Consider the following 15869-nt stretch of genomic DNA (forward strand, 5'->3'; position numbering starts at 1 on the left):
CCCCCCCCCCCCCCCCCAAAAAAAAAAAGTAATTTAAAATCCCATTGACAATTATAACAACGTTTATGAGTAAAAATAGCCTCGGCACATGTTGTGTGGCTCACTAAATATATTTAAATACAGAAGTCAGTTTAAAATCTAATCTCATCCCTAATTCAAAGCTTTAGAGGTAAGTTTTTGATATTAATGAACGTCTAAAGAGCTAATTAAGTCTATCAGCTCCACACAACTCTCTCTGGATTTCTCAGTATGACTATGTTCAGAAGATTTTGGCGTCCGGCAATTTTCCTGCGCAGAAACTCAATTGAATATGATGATGTCTTCTGTAGAGCCAATCAGGTCCTCCTTGGCTACCAGCAAGTGTGTGAAACAGGAGGAGAGAGGGGGTTGGGCGGCAGGAATGATAATGGAAAGCTTGCATCATGTGGATGCAACAACTTCCATCAAAAAAAGACCTGAAAAACCCCAAAACAACATGATTCCCATCAACACCTTGATGTCTCTTTCGCTTCCACGCCCGAGACGCCTGGCACATCTCTGGCACATCTATCTCTCTCTCGCTTGCACATCTCTCTCTCTTTATCTGTCTCTTTTTTTACATAATTCCAGAAGCCGACAGGAAACCTTTCTGGTAAGAGTGGCTGGAAACAAACCCCCAGATTTGTAAAGAAACAGTAAAATGATTACCTCAACTGGCCATTTCCATTCATTAAAGTTGTCACTGCCCATTATTAGTCGAGTGCAGATGTGAGTCGCGCATGCTCAAATTTAAACAGTTCACGGCATAACGTGTCATTCTCAAATTTTTGAAATCCATGAAATATTAAACTTTTGTCATCACAAAAAATAACAGAAGATGGAAATCATTTAAAAACCGGAAAAGCTATCTATGATAGTTTGAGTGCTAACGTTAGCACAAAATACCATTCCAGTGACAGCCTTTGTTGTGTTTGATTGCTAGCTTGTAGCTAAGCTAGCAGTCATTTTAAAAATGTTTTAGCTATCTATGATTGTTTGGTTGGTAACGTTAGCTCAAAACACCATTCCAGTGACATCCTTTGATGTGTTTGATTGCTAGCTTTTAGCTAAGCTAGCAGTCATTTTAAAAACGTTTTAGCTATCTATGATTTTTTGTTTGGTAACGTTAGCTCAAAACACCATTCCAGTGACAGCCTTTGTTGTGTTTGATTGCTAGCTTGTAGCTAAGCTAGCAGTCATTTTAAAAACGTTTTAGCTATCTATGATTGTTTGGTTGCTAACGTTAGCTCAAAACACCATTCCAGTGACAGCCTTTGTTGTGTTAAACTTAGACTTCTCTTTATTAGTGTTTGATGCTAACTTGTATCCAGCAGTGAATGAAATTCAATAAGTAGGTCCATTTTTACTGTATTGACATTACAGAAGTCTCTTGTTAGCATCTTGTAAGCTACTTGTCGCAAAGTGACGCGTGCGCGACTCAAATTTGCAGTTACTAAAGTTACAAAGGCAAGTCCTGCTTTATCTTTGACCTTCTATCTTTACTGTAGTTGCACACACAGTTTTACTGTGCGATCATGGATTTTAACAGTCATCTAACTGCTTGGGATTCTTGCCCATTTGGGACTAGTCTATAATTACAGAGGTTGCAGATTTCCAAGATTTTAGAAATCTCTTTGGTGACTTCAATGCTTACGGATGGAACTGATGCCAGATCTATGAAAACAAAGCCCAAACTGTACGATATTATACTCTATGTGCTGTAGTGTAGGCTATATATAGAACTGTATATGTTGCCTATATACTCAGGCTACAGTACAATATTTCGGAAGTCTGGTCAATATAACATTTAATCGGAAGCAAGATATACATTCAATCAATCGCAGAGGGACCAAGACATTCAGCATTTAAAACACAAAACACACATTTCAGTAGAATCAATGTGTCTTTTGAGTAATAGTGAGATACTTCAAGAGTAGACTAACACATAGGAAGCATAGCCTACTGAGTGATAATTTTACTCTGAGGAAGGAGAGAAATTCCTTCCTTCTCTGTGCACTTATTCACAATTTCATTTGTATTCCTTTAGTTTTGTGTGTGTGCGCACTGCTCTGCCACGTAAAGCATATTTCAGCCTTCTAAATGTGGTTCTCATTACACAGCAGAGCATTCAGCCAAGACCCACTGTCTGCATCCCTTTCTCTCTCTCTTTCTTTTTCCTACATGTGACTGCACCTCTCTCTCTCTCTCTCTCTCTCTCTCTCTCTCTCTCTCTCTCTTGCTTACACTCTGTAATAGCTGAGATATAAATATCCCACAGGAGTAACCTCTCTCTCTCTCACACACACACACACAAACACACACACTTAAGTGTTTTTGAGGCACCTTGACTTTTTGCGAATCATAGCTCTAGCTGAAACCACATTTCTAAAACTGAGATGTTTTATGTTTGATTTGAGGTATTTTATACTTTGTACTATCTTTGGTGATTATGCAAAGGTACATCCTCTTACTACAAATACTGTAAGGGGATTACTGTAATACAGGACATATACAGTACTTTTCTCTGTGCAGTGTTCATAGAGCCCCTTACCACACACACACACACACACACACACACAGACACTCTCTCTCTCTGTCTCTCTCTCTCTCTCTCTCTCTCTCATAGAGCACCTTACCATGCAGACACACACACACACACACACACACACACACACACACATACTCTCTCTCTCTCTCCCTCAAAGAGCACCTTACCATGCAGATTGACACACACACACAGACACTCTCATAGAGCATCTTACCATGCAGGCTGACACACACACACACACACACGCACACACACACACTCTATCTCTCTCATAGAGCACCTTACCATGCAGACTGAAACACACACACACATACACAAACACACACACACACACACACTCATAGAACACCTTACCATGCAGATGACACAAACACTACCTCTGATAGAGCACTTTACCATGCAGACACACACACACACACACATACACACACACACACACACACACTTTCATAGAGCACTGCATGCATGCAGATAGACACACAGGGTTTGTGTCCCACATGTCACAGAACTGTGTAAATTAATAAACCCACCCAAGACCTTTTCATAAACCAAACTGTCCCGTTGTAGTCCCAAGTACCTTTTATAAGCCCACCCACCATCTTTTCCTAAATCCAACAGCGTCCAAAGTCCCAACTTAGCGCATTTGGATGCAGCACGTTTAGATATTAAACTATAGGTCAACAGCAGCTGACCAAGCGTCTGATTTCACGCGATGAGAGTGAGAAATTGTTAAACAATCTCAGGATCCAGTTAATGTGACGATTATGTCACAGCTATAGCCAATTACGCATGCAGTGAAGGGGTTTTAGCCACAGTGGAAAACAAAATAGAGAAAAGCATCTGGTACCAAAACCGAACCATGCGGTGCGAACGACGTATGGTTAGTTTTTCAGGTATTTTGTCACAAGATTTAGATTTTGACCAGATGATGGCGCTAAAGGACAAGCCAGGGGATCACCAAAGTCAACAGGATACATTATCTGGACTATAACCAAATACGATGGCAACAGTTGTCGAGACATTTTATTCTGAACGAAAAATGCCAACCAGGTAGTGAAGCTAGATGAAAAGTCAAGATTACCAAGAATGGTAGGATTAATACTTTGGGGAGCACAAATGTCTGCACAAAATGTTACGGTTATCTGTTATTTTAATATATTTTAGAGTGGACCCAAGTGACCCAAGCAGACCGACTGACATTGCCAGGAAGAGATCTCAAGCTCCAAAATCTTCCTCTGATGACATGTTGACATGGCCTTTTAAATTAAAAAGTGAATCTCTTTGTCCATGCAGGGTAACCAGGACACACCAGCACCCCCGGACCCATCCATGGCGCAGGCTTACCCGTCGGCCCAGTTTGCCCCCCCACCCCAGAACGGCATCCCAGCTGAGTTCACAGCTTCACACCCCCATCCGCATCCGCACTCCCACCCGCATCCACACCAGCACCCTGCAGCACCACAGGACTACTCTGGGGTCCAGGCCTCCATCAGTGAGCATCCACTCAACATGTACCAGTCCTCACAGAGCCACAGCGAGCAGAGCGGGTCAGACTCTGTCAGTCAGACGGTCACCGGCACAGCCACAGTAAGGCATCATGGGAGAAGCTGGGGTTTAAGTTGTCCATAGTTTGGGTTTCAGAGTTCAATGTTCTCAATTTTAAATCATTTAAAACAATTAAATCTTGTCCTACACACACGTTGTACAGCAACTTGTTTATTTAACACATGCAGCAGAGAAACTGAGACATTGTGGTTTTAGAGCATTCTCTTTATGTTTTTTGTAGTTTTGCATACCCAGCTAAGTTCCAAATTAAATAAGATTATTGACCTGTACACAATATTTCTCAAATAGAAACCAAAATGCAGTTCTTAGAAAAACAGAGAAAGTGAATAAATGGAATAAAGCCTAGTTAGTTACGGGCTGCAGTGAAGTCCTGTCCTCAAAGAATGGTAGCAGCTCAAAAATATTGACAGTACTTAACCTTACAAGTATTAAAAGTATTGTTAACTGAGATGCAGTTTGACAAGATTTTCAACCATGTACTACTCAAACCACAATGTCAATATTTAACATATTTACTTCATGGGTTGCCAATAACAAGAATCAAATGATTTGAGCCATTGAGTGTGGTTAATATTCTATACGTTAGGTAACAGCAGCAGTGAGCGGCTGCCTGTGGGGGCTCGATGCTGGAGGATTTGGTGTCACCTTTGCCCTTTTTAACTGTTTAACTACTAATACTTGGAGTCTGCAGCTACACATTTTCATATCCCCCAGATAGGGGCTTAATGGTTTGGTTGAGGTCTTCCAGTCTTTAGACACAGACATGAAACTGGTGTCAGTCTTCTCATCTAGCTTTGGTGTTGCTAAGCCCATTTTAGGGCTGTAATGTCAGCGTGTTCCTATGGGAAGCTTGAAGAAGTATGGTTCTCACATATAGACTGCATACTTATTAACTTATAACTTAATGTTTTAATAGTGGTGTGCAAGGCAAGCAAACGTGGGTGGCTTCAAAGAAATGGGAACGTTAAACTAGACCACAACCTGCAGGTATAAGGGGGTTATCACGGCCAAAGGGTTGTAGGACTCGATCGTCTTTTTCAGCCATAACTGGAACGTTTCAAGATATGTAAGTGAACACGGTGGTCTGACCTATCCAAAGTTCTTGCGGTGCTAGCGGCTTTGATAGAACCAATCTAATGTACGGTAGAGGTTTGGGTTTTTCCAACACTGGTGCTAAAATTATACTTTTAAAATGGTGCTGGTGTCAAAACAGGGACAGAACCGATACTTTAAGAAAGATGACAGTTGGCGACATTAAAGAACAGCTCATTGCTAAGGCCATAGGGTCAAATCTAAAGGATTTTTTTATTATCTGTGGCTCACAGGTAGTGTGATTGCCCCTTAACCCTGAGATTGGCAGGATCCCGGGCTTTACCTTACAATCAACCCCGAGTTGCTCCTCAGGTGCTGTATGTATAGCTGTGCACTGCTCCTAATACTATAAGGATGGGTTAAATGCAGTAAATTTACTACATTGTACTGTGTATATAACAAAGAAAGTTTTATAACAACTTATTTCAACAGTCAATTGCTATTAAACAACAAAAAGAAGAACCAAGAGGTGGCAAAAGGGTATTTACAACTTTAATAATGATAATAATACATTTCATTTCAAGGCACCTTTCTCGGCGCTGAAGAGCGCCGTACAGGGTATAAATACATTTAAAAAAGCAACAACAAAAGTACTAAGCACAAAAACAACAGAAAAGGCAAAGCAACATACATTCGAGTGGAATAGGCAGTTTTGAATGTGTTTTGACTCTAAACGGGGGAATGAATTCATATTTCTAATTTGGGGCGGTAATGAGTTCCAGAGACACTTTGAATGCGCAATGGGCCTACGAGATGCGATTGAATGCACCATTAAGTCGCGTCTCTGTTCTCTCTCCGACTACTCCGACTAGTGGCCATGGTGTCTCAAAGTGCAGCTCGTCTCATCTGAGTCTTTAGCTGCAGACAGTATTCTGGTGTTGGAATCCTTAATCCAGCTACTAGCTAACGGTAGGCTAACGTTACCTGCTGCCTCTTCACACGTGCAGCGATGCTTCCGTTGCTTCTAAAGTCCGTTTCGGAGCATCAGAAAGCAGAGCAGGAATTTGAAATGAGACACAGAAATCCTCATTCCCATTGTGAAGCTCAACCGTAGTTACAAACCGCGGGTTGCACCAACGGCTACTTTTGTTAAGTGTGATTTTCTTTACTCTAGTAAATTAGGTCTCCAATATAATATTAGTCAAAGTGTTGACGTATGAACGCATCAAGCATGAATTTGAGATGAAGGAAATGAGTCTATCCAGTTGTTCCTCCCCCGTTGGGATTGTGTGGTCTATAGGGTGCTTGATCGTCAAGTATCTCAGGCTTTCATAGTCAGTACAGTACCTGCTATTACGTCATATTATTTTAATGGTTTACAGTAAGTCTTACTCACTTGTGAAGATACACCAACCTGAAATATGTACTGTATGTAAAGATGTATGCAGATCAACCTGTCATTGTACATTTAGGTGATGGTGAGTTCCACCCCAAGGCCCTAACTATCCCCTCCACTGTGTTTTTGTTTAGCTGTATGGTACGAATATAAGAAACCTTACTGGGTTATTTTCTGAGTGTCATGTGATCACACCAACACTCCAGCTCTATAAAGAGTATTGCCTGTAGAGGCCATTTAGGGGTCACTGTTTTAATAGAATCCATGTGATTGATAATGCCACAGATGCGAGTAATGCAGTACTTGTCATTTTCTGTCATTTTGTTTTCATACATATGTATTACACCATTGACCTTAAGTGTCATAAAAATGGCTAATATTTGCATAGTTATAATGTGTAAAAAATGCTTAGTTGTCTTTTTCTTTCTCGGCTGGACCTTTAACCCTCGTGGTGTCATCCCGTCAAAATTGAAAATCCATACGTTTATTGACCCTTTTTTTAAACAATGTTTTTAACTTTTTTTTCAATGTTTGTCACTTTTTGGGACGTTTAACACTACATAAGACTAACTTAATAACTTTAGCTTTACAGATATTTTTGGGAGTTTTGGTCAATAATTGACAATTGATAATTTTAGGAAATTATGCCTAATGTTTGAGTTAGAAAAGCAGAAATTAGGAATTATTTAGACTAAAATTAAAGGAATGGATGTTGATGATAATCACAGACTGAGATGTGTACTTGCCAAAGAGCATTGTGTGGAATCAATCATATACATTATATATAAATATAAATATATTATTTTTGAAGCAATACTTTTACTTTTGACACTTTAGTTATGTTACTCAACAACTACTGAAAATAACTTGACCCAACATAATAAAGACACCTGGACTCGTTCGAGATTAAAAGCATTATTGGGCCAGAACAGTGGCCGAGTCTAAATACTAGCGAGTCCGAGACAAGTCCGAGTCCATAGAAAAACGGTCTTGAGTCCGGATTCGATTCCAAGACCGGATTCAAGCACTACAGCCCTGTAGATACACACTTGACAAAAATGATGGAACTACAAAAACAAGACTCAAGTTGTAATTATCTTAATGATGCAATTTTGTAATGCATAGTCAGAAACTGAATTTGCACAAACCAGCCAACACACAGTAGACCAGGGACAGATAGCGGCTTTGCCCAGTATGTAACAAGCCGTGTTAATCATGAGATTAAGACCACTGGTCGGTTAAAGTTCCATCACTGCGTTCAAAGCGCAGGATGAGTCAGACACCCTGTCTTGATTTGATGCCATGGTAGAAACTAAATCACAAGCATTACAACAGATGAGTTCCCAAGGTAACAAGAAGACCTGACTCCACCTGATAGATTGTTGAGCATTGTGTAACAGTTTAAAGGTACTAATCAGTCTCTGATGATGACTTGCAAAGCTCTTTTTCCTATTTCAAAATGTTGATAATCTGCTTTATCAGAAATGTGTTTATGTTCAAGAAGCTGTATGTTGTGTGAGGGTTTCTTTGACACAACCCGAGGCTATTTTACCAGAGGGAAGAGCGAGACGGCATACTGTACATCTGGAAGTCTCATCAGTCTGACGGCTCCGCTCCTTCCCCCACCTCATCAAACCTCCCTGCTTCATTTCTCTGGGCTTTTCCTCCTTCTTTCAGCCTTCTTCTTTCTCTTCCTCCTGCATGCTTCAGCGGTTTGCCCCAACAGTGAAACCCATCCCCAAATGATCATGAATGCCAGATACTGAGAACTTGTGTGATCTTATGTACAACATACGTATTTCCATCTACAGTACATGGGACACTTTCCAATTTAGTTTATGCTTATGTCCCAAATTTGGCCTAATACTTGTATTAGTATCTGACTTATGACTCTTGTTAATACAGAGGTATATGACAGCTCTCATACACAATCCTAGAGGTCCTTATACAGAGCTTTTAAGCTGATGAGCTTCAAAGTAACAGACTCTGACAATTGTGTGGTACTTTACTTTTTCTCCATCTGCTACAACAGTAAAATGCAGCTTATGCAATAATCTTATAATGTCATTTACTGCATTATATCACAGGGATGATTCTTTTGCAGGACCATTACTTTTACTTTTGATACTTTAGTTATATTACTCGACAACTACCGAATATAACGTGACCCAACTCTAAAGGGTTGATCTCTTTAAGTCTTTCAAAGCTCCGAGTGATAGAGCGTTATGTTCTTCCTAAGCAAAACTATGGTGTCCCTAAAGGCTCAGACCCTGAGAAATTAATTTTTTAACACATGCACAGAATTTTCTACTGCAATTGTATATAATATACAGACTATATAATGTATATATATATATTCATATATTATAGCATATATATATGCTATGCCATCACAGTGTTAAAATAAACCAAAAGAAAGTCTTACAATGAATCTTTCAGCCATAAATAAATGCTAATGTAAATCATCTTCGTAATGTAATATTACCTCATCACTACAAAATACACAAATATGGTTAAAAAAACTTCTAACAATAGGTACAATTAGCTGGTAGGGTGGTAGTTACAAGCCGCGAAAAGGACTTATCTATTGTTATGACACTGTGAGTCTGTGTCATCATGGCAAATATGCAGTGTCTATTGCACTGGGAACTACCACATTGGTAGTTTTAAGTAGGTTTTTAACTGTTTATATTTCTGTGTGCGTCTGTCTGCAGACAGATTTTATTGCAACTGTGCAAGATGCAGTCATGAACCTTTTCAGGTGTGTAACTGAGATCAAAATAATGGCAGAATTCCGTGTATTCTCAACCCTTTTTTGAACAGAGAGCGCCATCTAGGGGGCTCAGAAAATCAAGACACTGCATCGCAAAGCTTCATTTGGCCATCACTACAAAAATGGGCGTGGTCCAACTTTACAGGCATCTCATTAGTAGAATCATATTGAAATACTATTTTCATATTTGGTTAATTTCTTAATTTCTGCCAAAAGAAAAAATATAAAAAATAAGCTCTGGGTTGTTAGCATTTCTTTAAACCAATCACAACTGTTGACACAATACAGTATTGGGAGCTATTTAACTCTCGTGTTGTCATCCCGTCAAAGTTGAAAATCAACACTTTTTTTTGATACTTTTTATTGATGATTTTAACTTTTTCTTACGTATTTGTCCCTTTTTTCAACAATTGATGCTTTTTTTTTAGTGTTTGTCCCTTTTTTGATGTTTTCAACACTGCTTAACACTATGTTATTGACTTTAGTTTTACAATTATTTTTGGAATTTATGGTCATAAATCCCATTCATAGGAATTTGTACCTAAGCTAGAAAAGCAGAAAGTAGGAATTATTTAGACTAAAATTAAAGGAAAGTATGTTGATGGGTAATCACAGACTGGAATATGTCAACTTTTACTCAATACTATTTCAAAAACGCTTCAATTAGTTTTTCAATTGCTATAAAATTGAATAAGAAAACAAATGAAAGTAGAGATTTGTACTTGCCAAAGAGCGTTGTGTGGAATCAATCATGTTATTTTGGGGAAATAAAAACAACATTGATATAGGAAAATGGGTCAATTTGACCTGAGGACAACATGGGGGTTAAATAAGCTGATGCATGGTTACACCTCATTGTCTCAAAACGTCCCAGTTAGAGAGGAAATGCCGTGAACCTATCCTTTGTAAATCTTTACAATCATCTCCACAAAATAACTAAGCAGGCCTTTTTGCACGATGTACAGTTACTTTACAACGTGCCATTTTCAGCGTGTGGCGTGTTTCCCAAAGCGAAGGGATTTTGAAAACGGCAACACGGACAGATCGAAAGCGAATGGACATCTGGTGCCTGAGCCCCACGCCGGATGTGGGGGTTAGAGAAAGTTACTCCTGGTGATCCAGACTACTATAACAGTGACTGTCACCATATTGGACATGAATGTCTTGAGTTTGTAAAAAAAAAAAAACAACTCAGAAATGTGCATAGTTTGCTGTACATATGCATGAATGTGGTGGTTGATTTTGAATGACTCACTGTTTTTAATAATAATGAAGACAGAGCACATTTTGGTGTCAAAGTAATGAAAAAGAATACCCCTGTGCTTGGTGCATTACAAGTGCCTATAAAACTGAACTTAATATCAGAAAAAGCTCAAGACAAATTGTAAAAACCTGTTAATGGATGGACTTATTTGCATAATGTTTTGTGGCTGGAGATGGAAATTGGCATCTCTCTGCCTCTCTCTCTCTCTCTCAGTACTGTAGTGTGTATGCATCCAGGAAGAATTACCTCATCTTTGAGTGTTTATGGAGCAACGTCAACTTCCTCTCCCCTCGATGTGAGCCCCACATGCGAAAGGGGATAGGAGAAAGAAGTCAAACCCACATTACTGATGTATATTTCATAGAGCAACATATATTTCCATCGAGACATACTGTAGAGCCAATTGTATATTTAGAAAATTAATTAAAGATGAAAATGAATGGATGAGCCCATGTGAGTTCTCTGGCTTAAAAGGTCATATGTAAGACTGACAGCTTTAAGGTAGCTACTGCCATCCAAATTCAAACCACTGGAGAGAGTTGTGTCCCCCAGCCCCTCCTCCCCAGACTGAGACTAAGACTGAGACAGATTGAGACCGCAGCATCCAACAATGTTGCTAGATGCTTGTCTCACATGGCCAAATATTACTCCACAGCATGGCGGAGTAGCTAACGTTGCTACGGCTATGGCTATGGCTAACGCTGGCTATGTTGACAGTCAAAAAAGCCTGTGCTGACGTTATGTACCCGACTGACAGACACGCTTTCTCAGCCTAAAGTTACCATAGGAACCGCTAAAAACACCACTACCCCACCGTCCTCTTCACCCGACTAATAAACACACTTCCTCGGCTTAAAATGACTCATCGTTGGTCAGCTAAGGCCCCTGAAAAGGCTTCACGGTTGTTTTGCTAAAGTTGAATTAAGCTTTTCAGTTATGAGGAATTCAATTTCAGTGCCATAATGTATACTTCATACTTTAATTAAACCTGTAGAGGTGGTTGTAAACAGCTTTGGCCCGCTGGCCTGGTCCTCCGTTAACATTAGCAGTTATCGCGTGTTAGCATGGCGCTGTTAGCCATGACCAGTTGAGATCCCTTCACTGGCTCAATTGTTTTTGAGAGTAACAAACTTGAGTACTCTATATAAATCATTGTGAGTACACACATGTTGAAATGACTGAAAATGCCTTTCCCTTGTAGACGAAATGTATTAGCCTGCAGCTAATGCTGTATCGATTCCCCCCCATACCGGCCTTCTTGTCTAACTGGGCAGTTGATACTGACACAGGTCAAAACACAAACAGACATTGAGCCACCGAACAGAAATTACATAAGGAGAGGCATTAGCATTGTTGTCAGATAAGATATTAATTAAACTTAGCATTTTTCCGTAATATCTGATGACATATTGTGGTCATTTTTGGATTTAATACAGTTTAATACAGGAAGTTAGTTCCAGCCAGCGGCCCTATATTGCACCTTTAACCAGGACTGGATTGTCCCTTGGTCACCACTTCGGGCCAGACTGAAATAATTGCTGTGTGGTGCTATGTTTTCTCACAGACATTTATGGTCCCCAGTAGATTTATCTTTTCATTGATCATATTCAACAGGTCAAGGCTTTCACTTACCCGATGACCACAATATTTACTGTCCCTTTCTAGGGATGAGTGCAAATGACCTTGTTGCTCCCCTGACTTTTGTCTAGCACCTCCAAAACATTTTTTTTAGACGTTATATATTTATATTTATCACTCTACATGCTCTGCACATCCACATGAACGTTTAAGCATTTATTTATTTTAATTTATATAACTAATAAATCAACTTTTCCACAGTGTTTTTAATTGTTTGTGTGTTGTATTCTTTTATTCTGTGGACTTTGCACGCAATTTTGTACTACAGTGTACTGTGGTATGACAAAGAAATCTTAAATAGGTCCAAATTGGCAAAAATAAACATAAATAGCAAATGTTAGCAGGGTAATGCTAAAATATAGTGCTGCTCATCACCGAGATACCAGCATTGTTGCAGGCGTCTAATGTTGTCAGACACAGATATCAAGACACGTTTTAACAGACAGATTACCATAAATTTTACTGAAAACATTCCTGCTACCAATGGGATGAATCATTTGTATTTAAATGATTCTATGACCTTAACCCCAGCACCTCCTTCGGGGCCTTGACATATGTATCCCCTGTACTGGTAGAATTGTGAAAAACAATGTGTTTGACAAGAAAATCACAGGTCCGTGTTTTTTTCCAGAGGTTGCTATGTTGTGTGGTCTATAAAGTGACGGCCAGTTTAAGCTTCATGAAGCATTTTATTTATTTTCAGAGCCCACTAGATGGCGCTAGATAGTTTTCTTTAAACCAATATCGCCATCTGGTGGCGTCAACAAAAACAACTAATGATTCATAGAGCTTCATTTGGACATCACTAGCAAGGCTTTTGACTCCGGGATGTGTTTTTTATGTTTTTCTTCCTTTTTTAGATATCATTTATATGTTTTTTTAATAGGCTGCCTTTTCACTACGTTGTTACTCCAGGTTACATTTTATTGTCTCTTAACTGAGAACCTGATGTTTGAAATCTCTGTTTAATTGCTCCAATATGTCTCAGACCACGCTAGATTCAGCCTAGCCTGGCCTCACGTATAAGTTTCTAACGCTAAAAGGGATGAGATGCTTTGTCTCACTCTTTCTTTGTTTTATTTTTTTCACTGCGAGTGTAGGCGGATGTCTCCACCAAATAGGAGCTTTGCACAGATGGCAATTGCTGCTATGTGTGTGTGTGTGTACACACTCCTTTCCATATGTGCCGGCATATACCTATGCGTTGCATGGAAGACTCTTTCTGCTGACTCAGCTGGGCTTATGCTGCTTTTTTTTAAGCTCTCACACACTCACACACACACTTGCAGTGTAACCTGAGACTTTGAAGTCCTCTCCTGTTTAACAGCCATTGATCTCACTCACACTGTGAGCTAAAGGACAAACACTGACTGCTGCTGGTACTCTTTATATGCGTGCATTAGCATCTATTATGTCTCTGTGTTTGCATATTTAACTCTTTCCAGGTCAAATTTCATTTTGTCTCCATCCGTCCTTCTTCATCTGCTTATCAGGGGCCGTTTTGCGGGGACAGCAGGCTAAGCAAGGTAGTCCTCGTTGGGTACCCAAAGGTGTACCCAGGCTAGACGAGATATATAATCTCTCCAGCGTGATTGGGGTCTACCCCTGAGTCTCTTCAAAGCTTGACATGCTTGAAAAACCAACTCGTCTAACCCCTTTTTGTCACAAAGGAGCAGTTGCTCTACTCCGAGCTCCCTCCAGATGTCAGAGGTCTTCACCATATCTCTAAGCCTGGCCATCCTAGCGAGGAAACAAGAGCTGTAGTCAAGACCACCTTTGTTGAGTCCAAGACAAGTCCAAGACCAAAAATAGTCAAGACCAAAAATAGTCAAGACCAAGTCCTAAGAGTTTAAGTCCAAGACAAGTCCAAGAACAGGACAAGTCAAGACCAAGTCAAGACCGAGTCTAAAGAGGTTTGAGTCCAAGACAAGTCCAAGACCAGGACTAGTTGGGACCAAGTCAAGACCGAGTCCAAAGAGGTTTGAGTCCAAGACCAGGACTAGTCAAGACCAAGTCAAGACCGAGTCCAAAGAGTTTTGAGTCCAAGACCAGGACTAGTCGAGACCAAGTCAAGACCAGGACTAGTCGAGACCAAGTCAAAACCGAGTCCAAAGACATTAGAGTCCAAGACCAGGACTTGTCAAGACTAAGTTAAGCCTGAGTCCAAATCCCAGCGTGTCCGAGACAAGACCAAGTCCAAAGACCATCGAGTCCGAGACAACTCCGAGACCATGTAAAATGGTCTTAAGTCCAGACGTGAGTCCAAGACCGGATTTGAGTTCTACAGCCCTGAAGGAAACTCATTCGATAATATCTTCAATGTCATTCTTCCAGACATTACCCAAATCTCATGACCATAGGTGGGGGTTGGAACATAGATGGACCACCTTCTGGCTCAGCTCCCTCTTCAACGGCCTGGTACTACGCCGGCATCCACATAAGGGGCAACTCCACACAACAACAACTAACACACTTAGTGCATCCACACAAGGCCCCTCCTCTACTTGCTAACTTTGTAAATTATGCACCTGTTCTCAGATCAGACCCATCTAAAAATTACTCAAATTAAAGGAAAGTATGTTGATGGATAATCCCAGACTGGAATATGTCTACTGTTACTCAATACTGTTTCAAAACCACTTCGATTTTTTTTTTCATGTTATAAAATTGAATAAGACGCCCCAAAATGAATGAAAGTACAGATTTTTCTTGCCAAAGAGCATTGTGTTGACTCAATCATTTTATTTTGGATAATGAAACAAAAGCTACTTTCATCGACTTTATAGTAAAAATTACTGCGTACATGTTAAATGTTTACATGTTGGCATGATGTCTTTTGCTGTTGGTTAATGTGAGATGATTGAGTGACATATGTCTCATCTTCATATCAGAAATAGGAAATGAATTTGACCCGTTCTGACCGCTTGGTCAGTGGCTGCACGTGGGACTGCTAGGAGAGTCATGATGGCTTTCTTGTTGCATACAGCACCTGTTACAGTGTGTTCGATTTACCGGTTAGCATCCCATTGACTGCTATTCATTTTGACGTCACTTAGACAACAAATAACTTAACATCTGGCGCAGACTCTGTTTGTCCGTTGTTTATTTCTAAAGAAACAAGACAATGTAAAAAAGGCTCCCTTACCTTGTAGGTCACGCTAGGGCTGACTACAGCAGACGCTTTTTTTTAAATAGGCTAACAATTGTGTCATAACCACGCAACTTAATGTCGCATTGTTGCCAAATCACCGTATTTTCCGCAAAAGCTCACAGACAGTTTGGACATACATCAGCAGACACACTGCAGAAGGGATTTTGGCCCACTCCTCCACACAGATCTTCTCTAGATCAGTCAGGTTTCTGGGCTGTCGCTGAGAAACACAGAGTTTGAGCTCCCTCGACAGATTCTCTATTGGGTTTACATCTGGAGACTGGCTAGGCCACGGCAGAACCTTGATCTGCTTCTTCCAGAGCCACTCCTTGGTTATCCTGGCCGTATGTTGGAAGACCCAGCCTCAACCCATCTTCAATGCTCTAACTGAAGTAAGGATGTTGTTCCCCAAAATCTCCCAATACATGGCCCCGGTCCTCCTCTCCTTAATACAGTGCAGTCGCCCTGTCCCATGTGCAGAAA

General features: G+C 40.2%; 1 protein-coding gene across 16 annotated transcripts in view; it reads left to right on the forward strand.

The window, feature by feature from the left end:
- rbfox1 (RNA binding fox-1 homolog 1) overlaps positions 1–15869 on the forward strand; it is a 257014-nt gene that overhangs the window by 194079 nt on the left and 47066 nt on the right. For 15 of the 16 annotated variants that reach the window (XM_034894247.1, XM_034894248.1, XM_034894244.1 and 12 more), the window contains one exon: positions 3860–4153. The exons of the other annotated variant lie outside the window; for it this stretch is intronic. In XM_034894247.1, coding sequence (XP_034750138.1) covers positions 3860–4153 — 294 coding nt within the window. The remainder of the gene's footprint in view (positions 1–3859; positions 4154–15869) is intronic. 16 annotated transcript variants of the gene reach the window in all.

This window comes from Etheostoma cragini, chromosome 15, assembly GCF_013103735.1.
Source record: "Etheostoma cragini isolate CJK2018 chromosome 15, CSU_Ecrag_1.0, whole genome shotgun sequence".
Lineage (NCBI taxonomy): Eukaryota > Metazoa > Chordata > Actinopteri > Perciformes > Percidae > Etheostoma > Etheostoma cragini.